Source organism: Antechinus flavipes, chromosome 2, assembly GCF_016432865.1.
Source record: "Antechinus flavipes isolate AdamAnt ecotype Samford, QLD, Australia chromosome 2, AdamAnt_v2, whole genome shotgun sequence".
Taxonomy (NCBI): domain Eukaryota; kingdom Metazoa; phylum Chordata; class Mammalia; order Dasyuromorphia; family Dasyuridae; genus Antechinus; species Antechinus flavipes.
The window spans coordinates 537,731,841-537,747,397 of NC_067399.1; the positions used below are offsets into that span (position 1 = coordinate 537,731,841).

The window sequence follows — 15,557 nt, forward strand, 5'->3', positions numbered from 1 at the left end:
ACTTCATTTTAAAAGATGACAAAAATGAGGACTTGAAAGGGAAATCAACTGGCCCAAGGTTGGTTAGGTAATTTGTTGTAGAGCCAGGAATTATTTACAACCAGGTCTTTGGACTCCAAATCCAGGGAGTGTACCACAATCTTCTTTGCCATTCACATTACAATAACAGGATAAAGGATGCTTGCATATTTCTTACTTACCACATAGTCCTTTTATGGTAAAACTGTCTTTCTTTCAAGTTGGTAAGATATCATCTTATATGCCCAGCAGTATATTTTACAGAAGACAATTAACTGAATGCTTTTTTTTTTAATTACATCTAAAGATCTCTACATAAACAGATAACATTCAATAGGTAAACAATTTTTTCCAATGCATGTAATAAATATTTTCACTTGGTACTTTTATACAAACTGACATTGGTCTACTATACATTTTTAAAAGCCATTTTACTGGTTTGGCATGCGGTGTGGAAACGCTAAGAGAAATTTTTAAGGCAATGAGTCACAGATTTAAGTTCATGGAATTTATGGTAACTTTTATATCTGTTTATATACATTTCCCTTTGTTAATTGAACAATTAACAGCAGCACACTCTGGGACCACCAGTTATTCTCCCACCCCTTTTGCATCTAAGCTATTTATTTTTATTTTTTAAAAAGAATTTAACAACACTTACATTGATAAAACAAAATTTTTCCTAAAATAATTTTAAATGTGCTTTAAAACCTTGAAATTCTGAATGTATTTAAAATTGAATTTAAAAAATCCTTCCCACAGTTATTAATTTTAAAACTGGGCTATGACTCCAACCAGTTTCAGAAATCCAATATAAAGAAGCAAATCACACTCATGAGGCTTGGGTGAACCTTTGCTAAAAAGGTAATGATCTAGAATTGTGATAATGCTTATATTAAGGAGAATTAAGAAATTTTTTAATGCTCAAAATAAATTATAATCAACCAGCCTTGGCATGGTTAAAGTTCAGATTTTCTTTGTAAAAGATATATCCAATAATGCCCACAAAAGCAATTAAAAGCCATTTCAACCCTGCTATTCAAACAACAGTTATTTACTCATATTTGTGTGTATACATATACACACACACATACAGTATTGTACATAAACACATATACAGACACACAAACATACATACCTACTATGAAAGACTCAGGCAATAGGGATGGGAGCCAAATGCCTAAAGATCAGTTACCGAATCTGTTCATAGACAGTTCACCAACATTAAAAGAATCAGACAAAACAAAGAATTACTTTTAAAACCTCTTTCTGAGACAGAAATGCAGTGTGATATGACTAATACTTTTTTTTCTTACTGAATTGAAAGGGTCAAGCAACAGATACTTATATCTGATAGTATAAAATAAAAATTGCTATCAAATGCAATATTAAAAATAATTCCAACACAAGAAAAATATAACCCAGTGGAATGAACACCAATACTCAAAGGTAAGAGAAGGGTTAATTTCTTTTGTGAAAGCATGAAGGAAAATATTAATGAAAATGTACTTCCCCCCACTTTCTGCCTTTGTTTATTTAGGTCTGGTGTAATGTTTGGTACTGAAGAACATGGAACCTAAGAGATAGTCTTGCTGAATAAATGCTGAGTGGTTTTCAACTCTTATTCAAAAAGTATGTAATTTAGTTCCATACACAAAGGTATTGACCTGAAAACTTAAAAAAAAAAAAAAACCCTTTTAACAATTACCTTTAAAATGTTAAAATTAATGGAAAAAATATGCCTTATTATGATGTGAAATAAGAACTCCCCATATGTTTTGCCATCATTTCCACCCCAAGGTCAATTTAGAGATATCTTATGATTTTATTCCTAAATATATCAGTCTAAATGAATAAGCCAGCAATATTTCTAAAAAGTGTTTAACCAAACACCTCAATACCAGATTCAATTTATAACTGAAGTTATTTCCCATTTTATGATGTTTTATTTTAACTGACATTTAATAGACTTTTATTATAAATGGTCATATAGTAAATATAACTCAGCCAGTTATGTGTGGAATACACATGCTCAGGGGAAGACTATTTAACTCACTTGTAGCTCACACACACTTATCTATAAATACATATATACACACACATATACATATAAACACAAACATTTTGTTTTGTTGTTTTTTTTCCCCAAATTCAAGTCAACAATTTAGTGGCAGAGGGAGGCTGTAAAAACACAAAGACTATTTTTAGATGCTACATATTCATGTGAACCAATACATTTATCATACAACTGATCATACAGCAATCTTGACTTCTACCTGAACAAAAGTAGGTCATTTTGTTATCAATGCAAGGTTTAAAAAGACATCTTCATACACAAAAGGTGGTCCTTGATCAACTGTGAAAACAACTAGCTGACATCAAGTGTTCAAACATAAAAACCCAGACTGGAAAACTGGCAAATTTAATATTCTTATCTTTCCTGATAAACATATTCCCTGCACTTTCAACCAGCTAGAAAAATATTCTGTACACCAGAGAATACTGTGTCTTCTCTGATGGTGACTTTGGGACACAAGTAGAATCACTTTTCCCCCTTCAGTTTTTCTTTATTCCTCTCCCACCCCCCTACCCCCCTTCTGAAAACAGCTTTCAATCTATTTACACATTCCACTATTATAAGAATGGTTCAGGCCAACTGATTCCATAGTTTTATAAAATATCTTTCCTATGTCATGCATGTCTTGAAAAGGTGAAGAAAACTAAAGTCAAAAAAATAAAATGAAAGAAAATTTAAATGGTGGACATTAAGTTTGGCCCAAAGCTTAAGAACATAAGCATTACTGATAGCCAGAAATTAAAAGTGACAAAGTAAAAAAAATTATGATTTTTCAAACCCTTTATCAAATAGAGGATTTCTACAAGATGAAATCTACTGGGTGCTTACAGAACTATTTTTCCAAAAAGCATTTACTTTTAGAATTATTTCTTTTTCAGCCTTTTTTTTTTTTTTTTGAATGCTGTATGCACCATGACCTCATTCAGCTGCACAAACCAAGCAAAAGAACATTTTAAATTATTTTTACTGCCTTAGCCTGGTGAAAAACTTTTTTCATGACAACTTTTTACCACTTCCACCAAAGCAGGTACTTATAAACCACATGAGTAATAGTTTTGGCAAACCAAAAGTGTTCCAATTTCTAATATTCCAACTTCAGAGTTAGAATGGAAGTATGTCAGTCCTTTTCAGATTAAGACATTCTTCTTAAGTCCACTAAAGACTTTTTTGGGGGCCCAAATTAACTTTAAGTGGTATCTTCAAAAGAAATATTCAGGGTATGTGCAGCAGGTAGAAGTATGTGATGGAATACAAGCAACTGGGATATTTTGCAAAGATTCTTAAATATCAACTTTAAGATCTTTAGCATTTTGGGGGAAATGGAAAACTTGATATTCCAACTGAATACAAACTTGGATAAAATCAGAAGTGATAAGAACATATACTAATACTAACACACGTACTCCCATAAACTATGTTCTGAAACACAAGAGGGAATGAATGCACCAGGACAGATGAGATTTATATAACTTAAGGTTGGGTAAAATCTATGCAAAACACAGAACTCAACTCTGCCATTATCAGGAAATGGCATTTTTAAAAGGTATTTTTTCCTTCTAACAAAAAAACAAGAAACTGCCTACAATTTAAAACTTCATACATGCAATTCCTTTTTCTGTTACTGCAAAGAAAATAATGTCTTTTATGCCCAAACTACAAAAATAAAACCACAGGACAAATGTGAATGTTGAAAACAAAATCTTCAGAATCCAGTAAAATGAATAAAAGGTGGTTTGTGGGTGGCTGTTTTTTTCTTTTTCTTTTTTTTTTTCGCGTGTTTTACCAGACAGGCAGTCTTAGGTTTATATACAAAAGTAAAACTGAAAATATAGTTTTGTTCTCTGTACATTTCTTTTAATTTTTTCCCTAAAAAAAGGAAAAAAAACACACACTTGTGTACGTTTCTAAACAGAATAAAGTAAAACAGAGCACAAAGTTCTCTTCTTTCTGCCAAGTTCATTGAGTCTGGGGGTAGGAAGAAGGGGAAAGGAGAGGGCAAATCAGTCCAATGAGATAATGTCCGGTATGATGCCAAAGATTGACGCCGTGTCTGTGCTGCTTCTATTGGCAACTGCATGGCCATGACTTTCTCGCAGGCTGTTAGAGGAAACAAGACTGCTGTTACTGCCACTATTGCTTCCATTCGTGGTTGGAAGGGCAGTACTACCTCCTGCATTTAACTGATCAAGAAACATCTGTGAAGAGGCATATGGGAAAAAACGAGACGAGTGTAAGAGGTCTTGATCATCCGAGACAGCTGCTGCTGCAGCAGCAAGAAGGGAGGTGTTGTAATGCTAAAAAAAAAAAAGAGAGAGAGAGAGAGAGAGAGAGAGAGAGAGAGAAATAATTTTAAAATTATACTTCTGAATTATTAAGTTTTCTTTCCAGTAGTACTAATTAGAAATAGAAAATTGAAATATATTGTAAATCTCTGAATGTTTCTTAGTAAGACAAGTGGTGTAATGAAGTGAATTTATATAGTAATGACCATGATCATTTACCTCTAGAAACCTTGGTTTCTGAAACCACAAGAAAACTGGAAATAAAAGTATTGCAGAAAGCAATTAAATCTCAAAAAGTCAAATTCTAATGCAGAGCAATGTATTTTTTCCTCTTTGTGAGGAGATATTCCTTAGCTAATCAGTCAAAAATAAAATACCATTAAAAAATTAATTTATCAGTCAAAATAATTTGCTACCTATAGGTATGACTTGAAGCAGTACTGGAAGCCAGCAAATAAGAATTACTTTTACTACACTTAAACACAAGTGAAACAGAAATTTTGATGTACTGCCCTATAAAAACTGAGGGCTGCAATATGTGGCATTACCATTTAAAACCTTCCAAGGAAAGCTATTTTATTTTAAATGTAAAAGCTTTAAAAAGAAGTAATTTGTAGAGAAAATGAACAGAGTAATTTTTTTTCTTCAACATACCTGATTGTCTCCTGATAAAAAGGGAAAGAAATCTAAACCTGTTAAGAATAAAAATAAAATGTTAGCATCTTTAAAGACAAACAAAATTTTAAAATGTCTTCAAATTAAAAAATGTGTTATCTCAGGTCCCAAAAGTTTGAGTATAGTTAGAAGACATTAAAGCTTAAAACTGCACTAAGACTTTTGGAACATCCTGTACAAATGTGAGCAAATACACTGTATAAAACTTTATATTCTTATTCTCTAAAAGGTTGTTAAAGGTCACCAGTTTTCAATGAAAATTAAAGAAATTAAAAAAACAAAACAAAAAACAATAGCAATTTTAGTGCACCCCCTCCCACTTTTTTTGCTCCCTTTCTGGATACTTAAAGTAAGTATTACTCCAAGTAGTTACCCAGAGGTGAACTCAGAGAGATGGGAGTAAAGTATCAAGAGTTATGTGAAAATTAGGGCACGTAGGTGGTGCATACATAGAGCACGAGCTCTGAAGTCAGGAGGACCTGAGTTCAAATCTGATCTCAGACACTTAACACGTCTTGGTTGTGTGACCCTGGGCAAGTCACATAATCCCAATTGCCTCAGGGGGAAAAAAAGAAAGAAAGAAGAGTTATATGAAAGTTTTGTATAAGAAAGCTAGTGTTACACTAGCTGTCTTATTCCTGTACAGAATTCAAAATAATGACAGGAATAATTATTACTTACAAAATGTCACCCAACAGGGCTTCACTCTATCTAAACTATTATATAATTGTTATCATGCCTGTTCTCACCATAATTTGGAATTCAAAAGAGAGTAGTTGAAGAATAGGTGAATAAACATACGTCAAACATAAAATGTTGAAATCACAATATAGGGGCAGACCCAAGCCAACTGGGAAAAAGTTTTCCAGAAAGCTGGGATTTTTTAATGAAGTTGGTTAACAGATACATATATGAAACACCACAAATATATAAATGTAACAAAGACATGCTAGGATGATACCAGGTACCCAGGATACAAAATTTTCCCTTTTTTCCTCTTATACTCCCCAATTTTTCCATACAGCCTAGGTATTACAGTAACATGTCTCTAGGGTTGATTAGTAAAAGGTAGCCCCACAAAAAGTATTAAGGACGAAACTCTAAGTAATGACCCCAGTTATGCTTTGGAAGATAAAAATAATTTATTTAGAGAATCTTTCAACAAATAAATCATTCTGATTTTTCTTTTAGGAGGTTTTCAAGGCCTTACAGATTTTGAAAGAAGAATCTTTGATTAAATGGTTGATTTTTCTTGACTTTATGAAATATATAAATCTATTCAAAAGTCACAGTGTCCTGAAAAAAATTATTTACCTTGATCTTAATCAAGTAACACTGTTAATCTAGCAATCATACTCACTTAACTTAAAGAAAATAATGTGCTAATAAATGCTTTTTGATAATGTAAAATAATTCTTATAAAACTAAAATGTGGTTGTGGAAATAGTTTAGCATTTCTTCAAAATAAATAAGAGCCAGATCAGCCACATGGATTACAATCAAGTAAACGTTAAAAACATTCTAGCCTACACAATTAGGGAAAAACCCCAACAACCTATAGCAACATTATTTAAACTGGAAAATTTGGATTTATAACTTTAAATGATAATCTTATTTTTAGGAGACTATATATAAAGGTTACTGAAACTTTCAACACTTGTAGATAGCTGTTCCTTCCAAAAGGTATGGCTGTTCACAATACCCAGAAAGTCATTTTACTAGTTATATGTTCTAGGGATAGTGGCCATATATGAATGTTACAGAAATGTACACATGCTCAATTTTAACAGAAGTGTAAAAACTCACTGGCTTATATTAGCCAAAGCTTTAAATATTTTACAACTTTCCAATTCTACCTTAAGCTCATTCAGAAGAGAGCAACTTGGATCTGTTTTATCCACAATATTATTTGCTAATATAGACTTAACCTACCTTGCAAGTCATAAGGCATGGGAGTCATGTGGAATGGATGCCTGTAGTCTTGTATGAGGGATGTATTAATGTAGCTTGTGTCTACAGCAGGAAGACTTGGGGTTCTTGATACTGGAGATGCTTGATGAGGCAGACTTAAAATGCTAAAAAGAAAAAAGTTTTCAAGTCATTTAGATTTCCTATTGATTATGGTTAGACAGAATATAATTCTTTTGCTTTAATATCCAACTCAGGAAATTCTACAGTACTTCAGAGGTTATAGGAAGAAAGAAACAGGTATAATGGTAATAAAAAGCACCATACTTTATGCCTGAGGCAGGAATATAGAATGGTATCCCCCTATCCTAATGGCATACCATTCTTGGGAAAACACACACTTAAGTCATGTCTTTCTTTGCCCCTCAGTTTTATGCACCTAAGGCAAGTGCCTTGAATCCTTTGTGCTTGCTTCAGCTTTAATGATAAACATTCACACATATCACTAACCAGATATTAAAAAGAACTTACATTTAAAGAGTAGGCAATTGTATAATGTCTCCAATAATTTAGTGAAAAACATTAAAGTTAAAGATAAATTCTGAGACAAAAGCAAAGAGGTGTGGTGGCTAAGAAAGTAGAAGTTTTGTTATTGTTTAGTCAATTAGTAATATCTGATTTCTTTGTGACCCCATATGAGTTTTCTTGACAAAGATACTGGAGTGATTTGTCATTTCCTTCTCTAGAATTCATTTCACAGATGAGGAAACAGAGGCACAAAGGGTAAAATGACTTGTTTAGGGTCACACAGCTGGTAAATGTCTGAGGTCAAATTTGAATTTGGGTCTTCATAATTCCAAGTCTCCACTGTGCCAATTAGCTGCCCCTAAGAGACAGAGGGAGAGGGAGGGAGGAAGAGAGGAAGGAAAGAAAGAAGAGAGGGAGGAAGGAAGGGAGAAAGAAAAGAAGGGAGGGAGGGAGTTAGGAAGGAAGGGAAAGAAGGGAGGGAGGAAAGGAAGAAAGGGAGGGAGGGAGGAAGGAAGGAAGGAAGAAAGAAAGGAAAGAAGGAGGGAGGAAGGAAGGAGAAGGAAGGGAAGGGGGAAAGAAAAGAAGGAAGGAGGGAGGGAGGGAGGAAGGAAGGAAGGAAGGAAGGAAGGAAGGAAAGAAGGAAGGGAAAGAGGGAGAGAAGGAAGGGAAGAAGGAAGGAAGGAAGGGAGGAAGGAAAGGAAGGAGGGAGGGAGGAAGCAAGCAAGCTCAAAAAACCCAAGACTGTGAAAGTAACAAAATGAATGGTTAACATCATGAGAGTGAGGAAATCAGCAAATACTGAAGAAGGATTATGGAAGATCCTGAAGAGAGCACTGAAGGTCCAATGATAGAAAACAGAAGACACTACAGGAAGATGAAGTTAAAATAGCTAAATTATAAGATGTTCTCCTCACCCTGCTCCCCAACCCTCAGGTTAAAAATTTAAAATAGGGAAGAAATGTTAGTTAGCAATTTGAGATGAAAAAGACCAATTTAACCCAAGCAGTGTTAGAGCCAGAGGTATTTTGAACAGAGAAAGAAAAGTACTGCCTCACTCATATAGTCTTACTTGATGAAAGAGGGGTAACAAAGCAATACAATTTCAGTAGTACAAGCTATTGTTAGACCTTAAACTCTAGCCAGTTATTCTTTGTTTCCAGGAAAAGGATCTTCATTATAAAACTTTACCACATTTTTATGAATTGCAGATGAAGTATAAAACATTCCTCTTCTTTATAAAAATATACTTGTCTGATGGGAATTTTAATTAAACCTCTTCCTCAGTCTGTCACAAGTAACATCTTCCTATTAGTTAGCTTCTCTGACAGTACTTAAGGGATTAAAAGGGGAGAAAAATTGAAATGATAATCTGGTATAGTGACAGAAAGATATTAGAAATTTCTGTAAGACATATCAAACTGGAAAAGAGTCAGTTATAAAAAATGGAAACAGAAAAGATATTTTATTATATTCATTTCAATATGCTTCCCCTTAATTCTTGACAGTTTTCTTTCTTTTACAATGCATGGGAATACTACAGTTAACACATTAGACTGAGTTCTGTTAACTGCTAATCTATTATAGTAACTTGGGTAAGTTTTAGTATGGTTACATGGAGTTACATGACCTCTAAAGTTAGAACACATTTTTACTACACCATAGTTTCAAATCTGATATTAGTTACACAGACACTAATGTGGAGTCATCCAATCTCTGACCCCAGGAAGTGGTTCATGTAGTTATTTTTTCAAAGAATAAACATAGTGCATTGGGGGGTAAAAATAAAAGAAAATAAAAACTTTGGAAATCTAACTGCATAAATCATTTAAAGGGAAAAATACCCAGAGTTCAATGATAAACTAATGAATATCTTATCCAAATACATTACTTACATTTGCCTATGAAAAATTTTAAGACTGAAATTTACTTTATACAACATAATACATATCTATGCACAAATATGTATACACATTAAAAAAAGTTATAGCTGCTAACACTGAAGAAATAAATCAGGGTAATCCTGATACATTCTTTCCAAACATTGTGGTTTTAGACTATGCATTTGGTTACACTATGGTTTTAAATAGAAATATCTTAACCATAAAAACTTTGCAGGTATTTGTTTAAACTATGCTAGCCTTAGGCAAGTTGAAATTCAATGTTGTTTTCTTTTCTATTTATACAAATCAATAAAATAAGCTTTCACAAGTCATGTTACCCAGGAACAACCATAAAGTTGGACTGTTAGCAGAGGTTAATACTCATGAAAAAAGCAGAAACACTCACAAAATATTCAGAGTAGCAAAATTATATATATATATCCATTTAGCACAACTCTATTGCTTAGGAAGTTTTTAACTTCCATTTTTTAAGGGACTGGTGAGTTACTATGGGATGTAATTCTTATTTTCTGTGTCTATGCTATAAATTTTGCTGTGATAACCACTGTGAAATAATCTGTATCCTTTATGACTTAGAAAATAGTACATACCTACCTAAACCACAATAATGCTTTTTTAGGGGCATCAATTCATTTTGATCATAAAAGAATCTTCATTTGTAATAACTGCAAATATGGTCAAATATGAAATCTTTTGAGAATTGTTGATCTTTAATATTAAACAAAGAAATGATTTCAATTTCGTGACACCTCATGTCATGAAACACATACTCATTTCCCTTTTTTCCCCCCCTGGTAATTCCCTCTAAGTCTCCTTGTTTGTTAGCCAGCAAGAAGTACTGAAAACCTTCTCTGTACCACATCATTATTGAAGGCTGCCAAACTCTGATAACATCTTGTCTGTCTCACCTCTCCCTTTGGGCTGGATCTCACAGCACATAGCACACTTTGCTTATACCACTCTCGTGATAAAATGCATTAAAACATATCATACGTATTTTGTATTGTAGTTATTACTGGATTCAGTAATAACTACAATACAAAATATGTATGATATGTTTTAATCCAAATCCAAAGCATGCCTGACCACAGAAAGCAGATGTGCTGGTTCTATAAGAAAACAGGACAGACAGCCTCAGTGGTTATGACATTTTTGAGGCAGTAAAAAAACAAGAGGAATGTACAATGGCGTGTTTATTGGAGCAAATAACACCTAGAATTTGTTTCAAGGGTTATAAAATGCTTTACATTTGTTAACTCATTTAAACATAATAAAGGCAGAGGAGGAGGAGGAGATTGCAATCTACATAGATGTAACTCTCTAAGTACAAAAAAGGACACCCAACAGACATGACATTCTACTAGAATGTAAGCTTCACATAGTCAGAACCATTGTCATCCAAACTTAATAATAACTAGGGCCTGGAACAAAGATTTGAACTTAGGAGGTGAGTCAGGCTTAGGTTCAGGAATAAATGTGGCAATGAATCTGGTCATTCAAGAGAAGCTACAGGGACTAGATTTCTTTTTTGCCCAACCCTTGTTTTGTATGGAATGTGCTATAACTATAGCTGCAGACTCATGAGGGGACTTGAGTCCAGGATGAAGGTATAGGGCCCTCAGTCATGGGATCAAGCTCTGTGAAGCTCTAATTCCAGGAATGGAGTGAGGTTAAAGTTTCAGTTTCTAGCTCACTATGAAGCCTTCAGGGGAATAATCAGGGCAGGAATCCCAGGACAAAGGAAAGCCTATATTACTGTGTCACTCTGAATCAGCAGAACCCACAAACCTGGTTCTGAGACCCAAACTCAGACTAGGAGTGGGGGAAGGTGAGACGTAGAAATAATGATCAGACTTTGCTTTGGATCAGACCATTTTGAAAGCACTGAAAATTTATAATTCCCCAGACAAAGCTGTCCCTGAGATCCTGTAATAACACATCCATCAATACCCCAAGAAAACAACAGCAGACATTTTATCCAGAAATGTTTAAGGCCTGGCCCTAAGAAAGTCCAAAGTCAGGAAGTAGACTGAAAGAATGAGCAAATAAAGACAAAAAGAACCTCACCATAAAATACTATCAAGGTGATAGAGATGTTCAAGATATAAATCTACTAGAAGAATGATTCCAAAATATCTATAAGCAAAACCTCAAAGAAAAACTCAGCTGGGACATAAATTCAACTAGAAATTTGGAAGAAACAAAGCAAGAATTAAAAAGTGAAACCACTTGAGGAAAAAACTAAAAATAAGTGAGAGCTATGGAAGAAAAATTAAAAAGAGAACTAGCAGTTTAGATCAACCATAATTTCATAAGACTAATGATGAAACATGCTCGCTCCCCAGCTCCCAACTGAGAGGTGAAAGATTCAGAGAATGATAGACAGATACACATTCTGTACATAGTACAATGCTGAAATCTGTATTAGCCATAGAGGTTTGTAATAGGGGTTTTGTTTTTCATCCTTTTTCAATGAATGGGATGTATTGGGAAGAAAAGAAGATGGATTTTTGATAAAAATTTAAAAAAAAATAAAAACAACAAACTCTGCACACTTTGGCTGCTTTGATTATATTTACAAGCTTAAAAAGACAGTTAAAAATTGCAATTCTGTGTAGTGGTAATGTTTGTTGAATATACACCAGAGTAAGAGGAAAAGGCATTGCCAACATTCATAGCTATTTAAGACCTGAGCAAACATTACCACAAATACTGAAAGTTAATTAAAAGAAATTATGGTAAACAACTCTGGAAATGAGGAAGCAATATGTGTATCTTTACATAGGAAATATGTAAATATCTTTACATATTATTGTTCCTTTTGGGCATTAACTACTAAAACAGCTTTCTTTTCATATTCTCTTGTACCAAACCTGATGGTCATTGAGGCCCCAGATATCTAGGCTACAATTTTTAAAAAGTTTTATTAAATTTAGGGTTAGGGCCAAATAAATTTGTTAGTAAACATTACAAAGTAGAGGGGAAACATTAACTCTTTAGGACAGTGGACTAACTTTTAGTACAGTAATTCTGTAAACAAGCCTTGCTAATGTGTTTAAACATTTATCTCAGATACTCACACAGAATTTGGAAGGACCACAAAGGCTACCTATTCCAACTCATACACAGACAAGAACTCCTTCTACAAGGTATTAGACAAAGAGGAACCCAAGCTTTGATTGAAAACCTCAAATAAGTGGAAACCCACTAATTTCAAATGCCTCTTACCCACTTTCAGATGGCTCTAATTGCTACAAAGTTTCTCTTTAAATCAAGCCTGGATCTGCTCTCCCCTACCCTGTGCAACATCTGCCCCCAGGGCAGTCCAAAAAACAAAACAAAAACCAAGTCTAATATTCAGCTCCCCAAAAGGAAGATAATTCTTCAGGGGTGACATGGTCATGGCAGAGTACAGGGAGACTTCCTTAGTTCTAGCTAAATCTTTGAATAATCTATGATTGTGTGAGCTTTTCTGGCTACTGTATCATACTGCCTACTCATACTGAGCTTTAAAAAACAAACAAACCGTACCTATGACTTTAGACATGGAACTTTTGGTAAGGAATTCTGTCAATGAAGGTTCACACCTGCTGTAACATTTATAATTAGTCTCCTGGGACACTGAGAGGCTTTCTTATTTCAGAAGTCAGAATGGCTCAGGGGCAGAATTTGGATCTAAATATTCTTGACTCTAAAGTCACCCCTCTACTCAACAAGACACAATGTTATTAGGTTGAACTTAGTCTTCTAAAAGATCCTGTTTTTTTTTTTTTTCCCTAAACTCCGATTATACCATATCATAACCCTACCATATATTTAGGAAATGAGTTTTTAAATTCAATTTAACTAAATTTTATCTTGTTAGTTTCAATGCAATATTATAGCCTGTGAAGAATCTATTGACTCTTAAGTTCCCCTAAATATAAACAACTTGACAAGTTTTCCAAACTTGATATTCTACTTCTTAATTGTGCCTTTATACAGAATGTCCTAAGCTAGATCTGTTCCTTCTTCATCTCTATTTCTAAATAGGCCAGTTGGACTGGAATGTACACAAGGAGAGAAAGGGAGGAAGGGAGGAGAGGAGGGAAGGAAGGATGTAAGAGAGGAGAGAGGAGAAAAAGGGAGTATGTATGTGTAAATATGGAAAAGGAGGTTGTATGAAGAACGAACTGGAGAAAAGAGAATCTGGAAATAGAGACCCTAGTGATAACCTTGAGAGCAGTTTTAGTTAAGCAATAGGATTGGAAGCTAGACTTAGACAAAGCTGTGAAATGAGTAAAATGGGTGGGGAAAGATGGGAATGGAGACAATAAGTATAATTGGTTTTTTCTAAGATTTAGGCATAAAAGGTGGAAGAGACACTTGACTATTGCTTAAGAGAGATGGGAGAGTCAATTAAGGTTTATTATTATTATTATTATTGTTTTTCTTACAGACTAGGGGAAATGTGATAATTGCTTGAAAGTAGCCAGTAGGGGTGAGGAGGAAGAATGGGGACAGGAGACTGAAGACTAGAAAGATTGATTGAAAAAGCAAACTGCTGGAAGAGACAGCAGGATCAAGAGAGAAAGTGTGCCCCTGTCAAGTAAAAAGGCCATTTCTTTATTAAGAGACTGGAAAAAAGGAGAGAATGGAAACTTCATGGTAGGTTTTGATGTATTGAATAGGATAAAGTGGGAGCTTATAATGGATAGCTGCTATAAAATAATATCCTTTCACTCGGTAGGGGCTCTATTGCTAATGGATTCCTAGATGATGACTACTGGGATCACTTAGTTCTTTGTCTAACACCAGGAAAGAAGGAAGAACCATAGACAGTCAACTGGAGAAAAAACAAACAAATAAAACACTGCTATACAGAAGTGATAGCCCTACTGAGATGAAATAGGAAGTCTGTACTGACACAGTTCTGGGGCTTCCTCCAATATTATCCAGTAGCATATAAGTAGGAATAAAAATGTTTGAGCCTTGTGTCAGGAGCCTTATAAAAGAGGGTCCTGAAAACAGAAAGTCTAGTTTCTGAAGCTAGGTTATGAACAAAGTCTTGGAGTTGAATGCTTGGTGTCACAGTTAATGTCTCTGCCCTGGTCCTGGGTCAATGGTTCTTGAAAGCAGAATACTGTTTGCTAAGTCAGGTAAGAGCAGCAGTAGCTTACAGGAGAAGAGATTATGCTAGAGAGAAGGAGAATAGGGCATTCACTCAAAGGGAATGAGTTATCTGCTTTTGTCTATCAATGGTGGCTTATAGGAATGGAGGCTCTTCTTTGAGGTCACTGGTTGGGTCATTTAGAGGTATAAAGTAAAATAAGTTGAGGAGGGAGGGAGAGCATTAACAATTAAGAAATTCAGTACAACTTCTTAGAACACTTGAACTTTGTTTTAAAGAAAACTAAAGATTCTAAATGGTAGAAGTGAGTTATAATACACTGTAGGCATGGGGTGACAAGACTACAAAATCACTGTGTGAGAAGATGGAACACTAAGTTTGGGGAATAATAAGCAGGCCAATTTGGCTGAAAAGTAGAACGCACAAGAAATTTCACAAAAATGTAAAAAGTCCAGAAAAAAAGCTAGACTCCAAAAGGTTTTAAATGCCAATAGTTAGTTCACATTTCATAGAAGCAAACAGGAAGTTTCTTTTCTTGAACATGGGAAGAAAGATAATATGATTTCTATTTTAGGAAGATTTTCTTGCTAGCTGTTTGGAGAATGGAGAGAAGAGGGGAGATGTGGGAAGCCAATTTAAAAAATTATTGCAATGGTATAAGCCAGTGGTCTCTAAAGTTGGGGTTTACCCCAGGGAGGTCTATGGATTGTCTATAAGAAGTATAAAATCAATCACAGATTAGGAGGATGAGCTATATCATACACATTAACTGTTGGACTTGTTTTTAATACAACTGCATCTACACATCCCACTACACTTTGCCTTTCTCTTTGCTGAATAAACCCCCAAATTTCCTTACAGTTTAGTTTTTGGACTCTCAAGTCCAAAACTTGAGGCACCCAAACAGTAGTTAAACTGGTACCACTGAAAAAATTATTTCTCTTCAATAGTGAAGTACTTTCTTTAGAGGGCAGCTTCTGCCTCTAGTGAAAGTGACTAGTGAATTGAGAGTCCATCTTCTTTTTCTTCTTTTTAATTTTGAGTGAAAGAGTCAGTCA

General features: G+C 34.4%; 1 protein-coding gene across 4 annotated transcripts in view; it reads right to left on the reverse strand.

Moving 5' to 3' along the window:
* Positions 1-294: 294 nt before the first annotated feature.
* Positions 295-15,557, reverse strand: part of PIAS1 (protein inhibitor of activated STAT 1) — a 205,368-nt gene continuing 190,105 nt past the window's right edge. For all 4 annotated transcript variants that reach the window (XM_051980785.1, XM_051980782.1, XM_051980784.1 and 1 more), the window contains 3 exons: positions 6,985-7,127; positions 5,032-5,069; positions 295-4,389 (listed from right to left, as the gene is read on the reverse strand). In XM_051980785.1, coding sequence (XP_051836745.1) covers positions 4,096-4,389; positions 5,032-5,069; positions 6,985-7,127 — 475 coding nt within the window. In that variant the 3' untranslated portion in view covers positions 295-4,095. The remainder of the gene's footprint in view (positions 4,390-5,031; positions 5,070-6,984; positions 7,128-15,557) is intronic.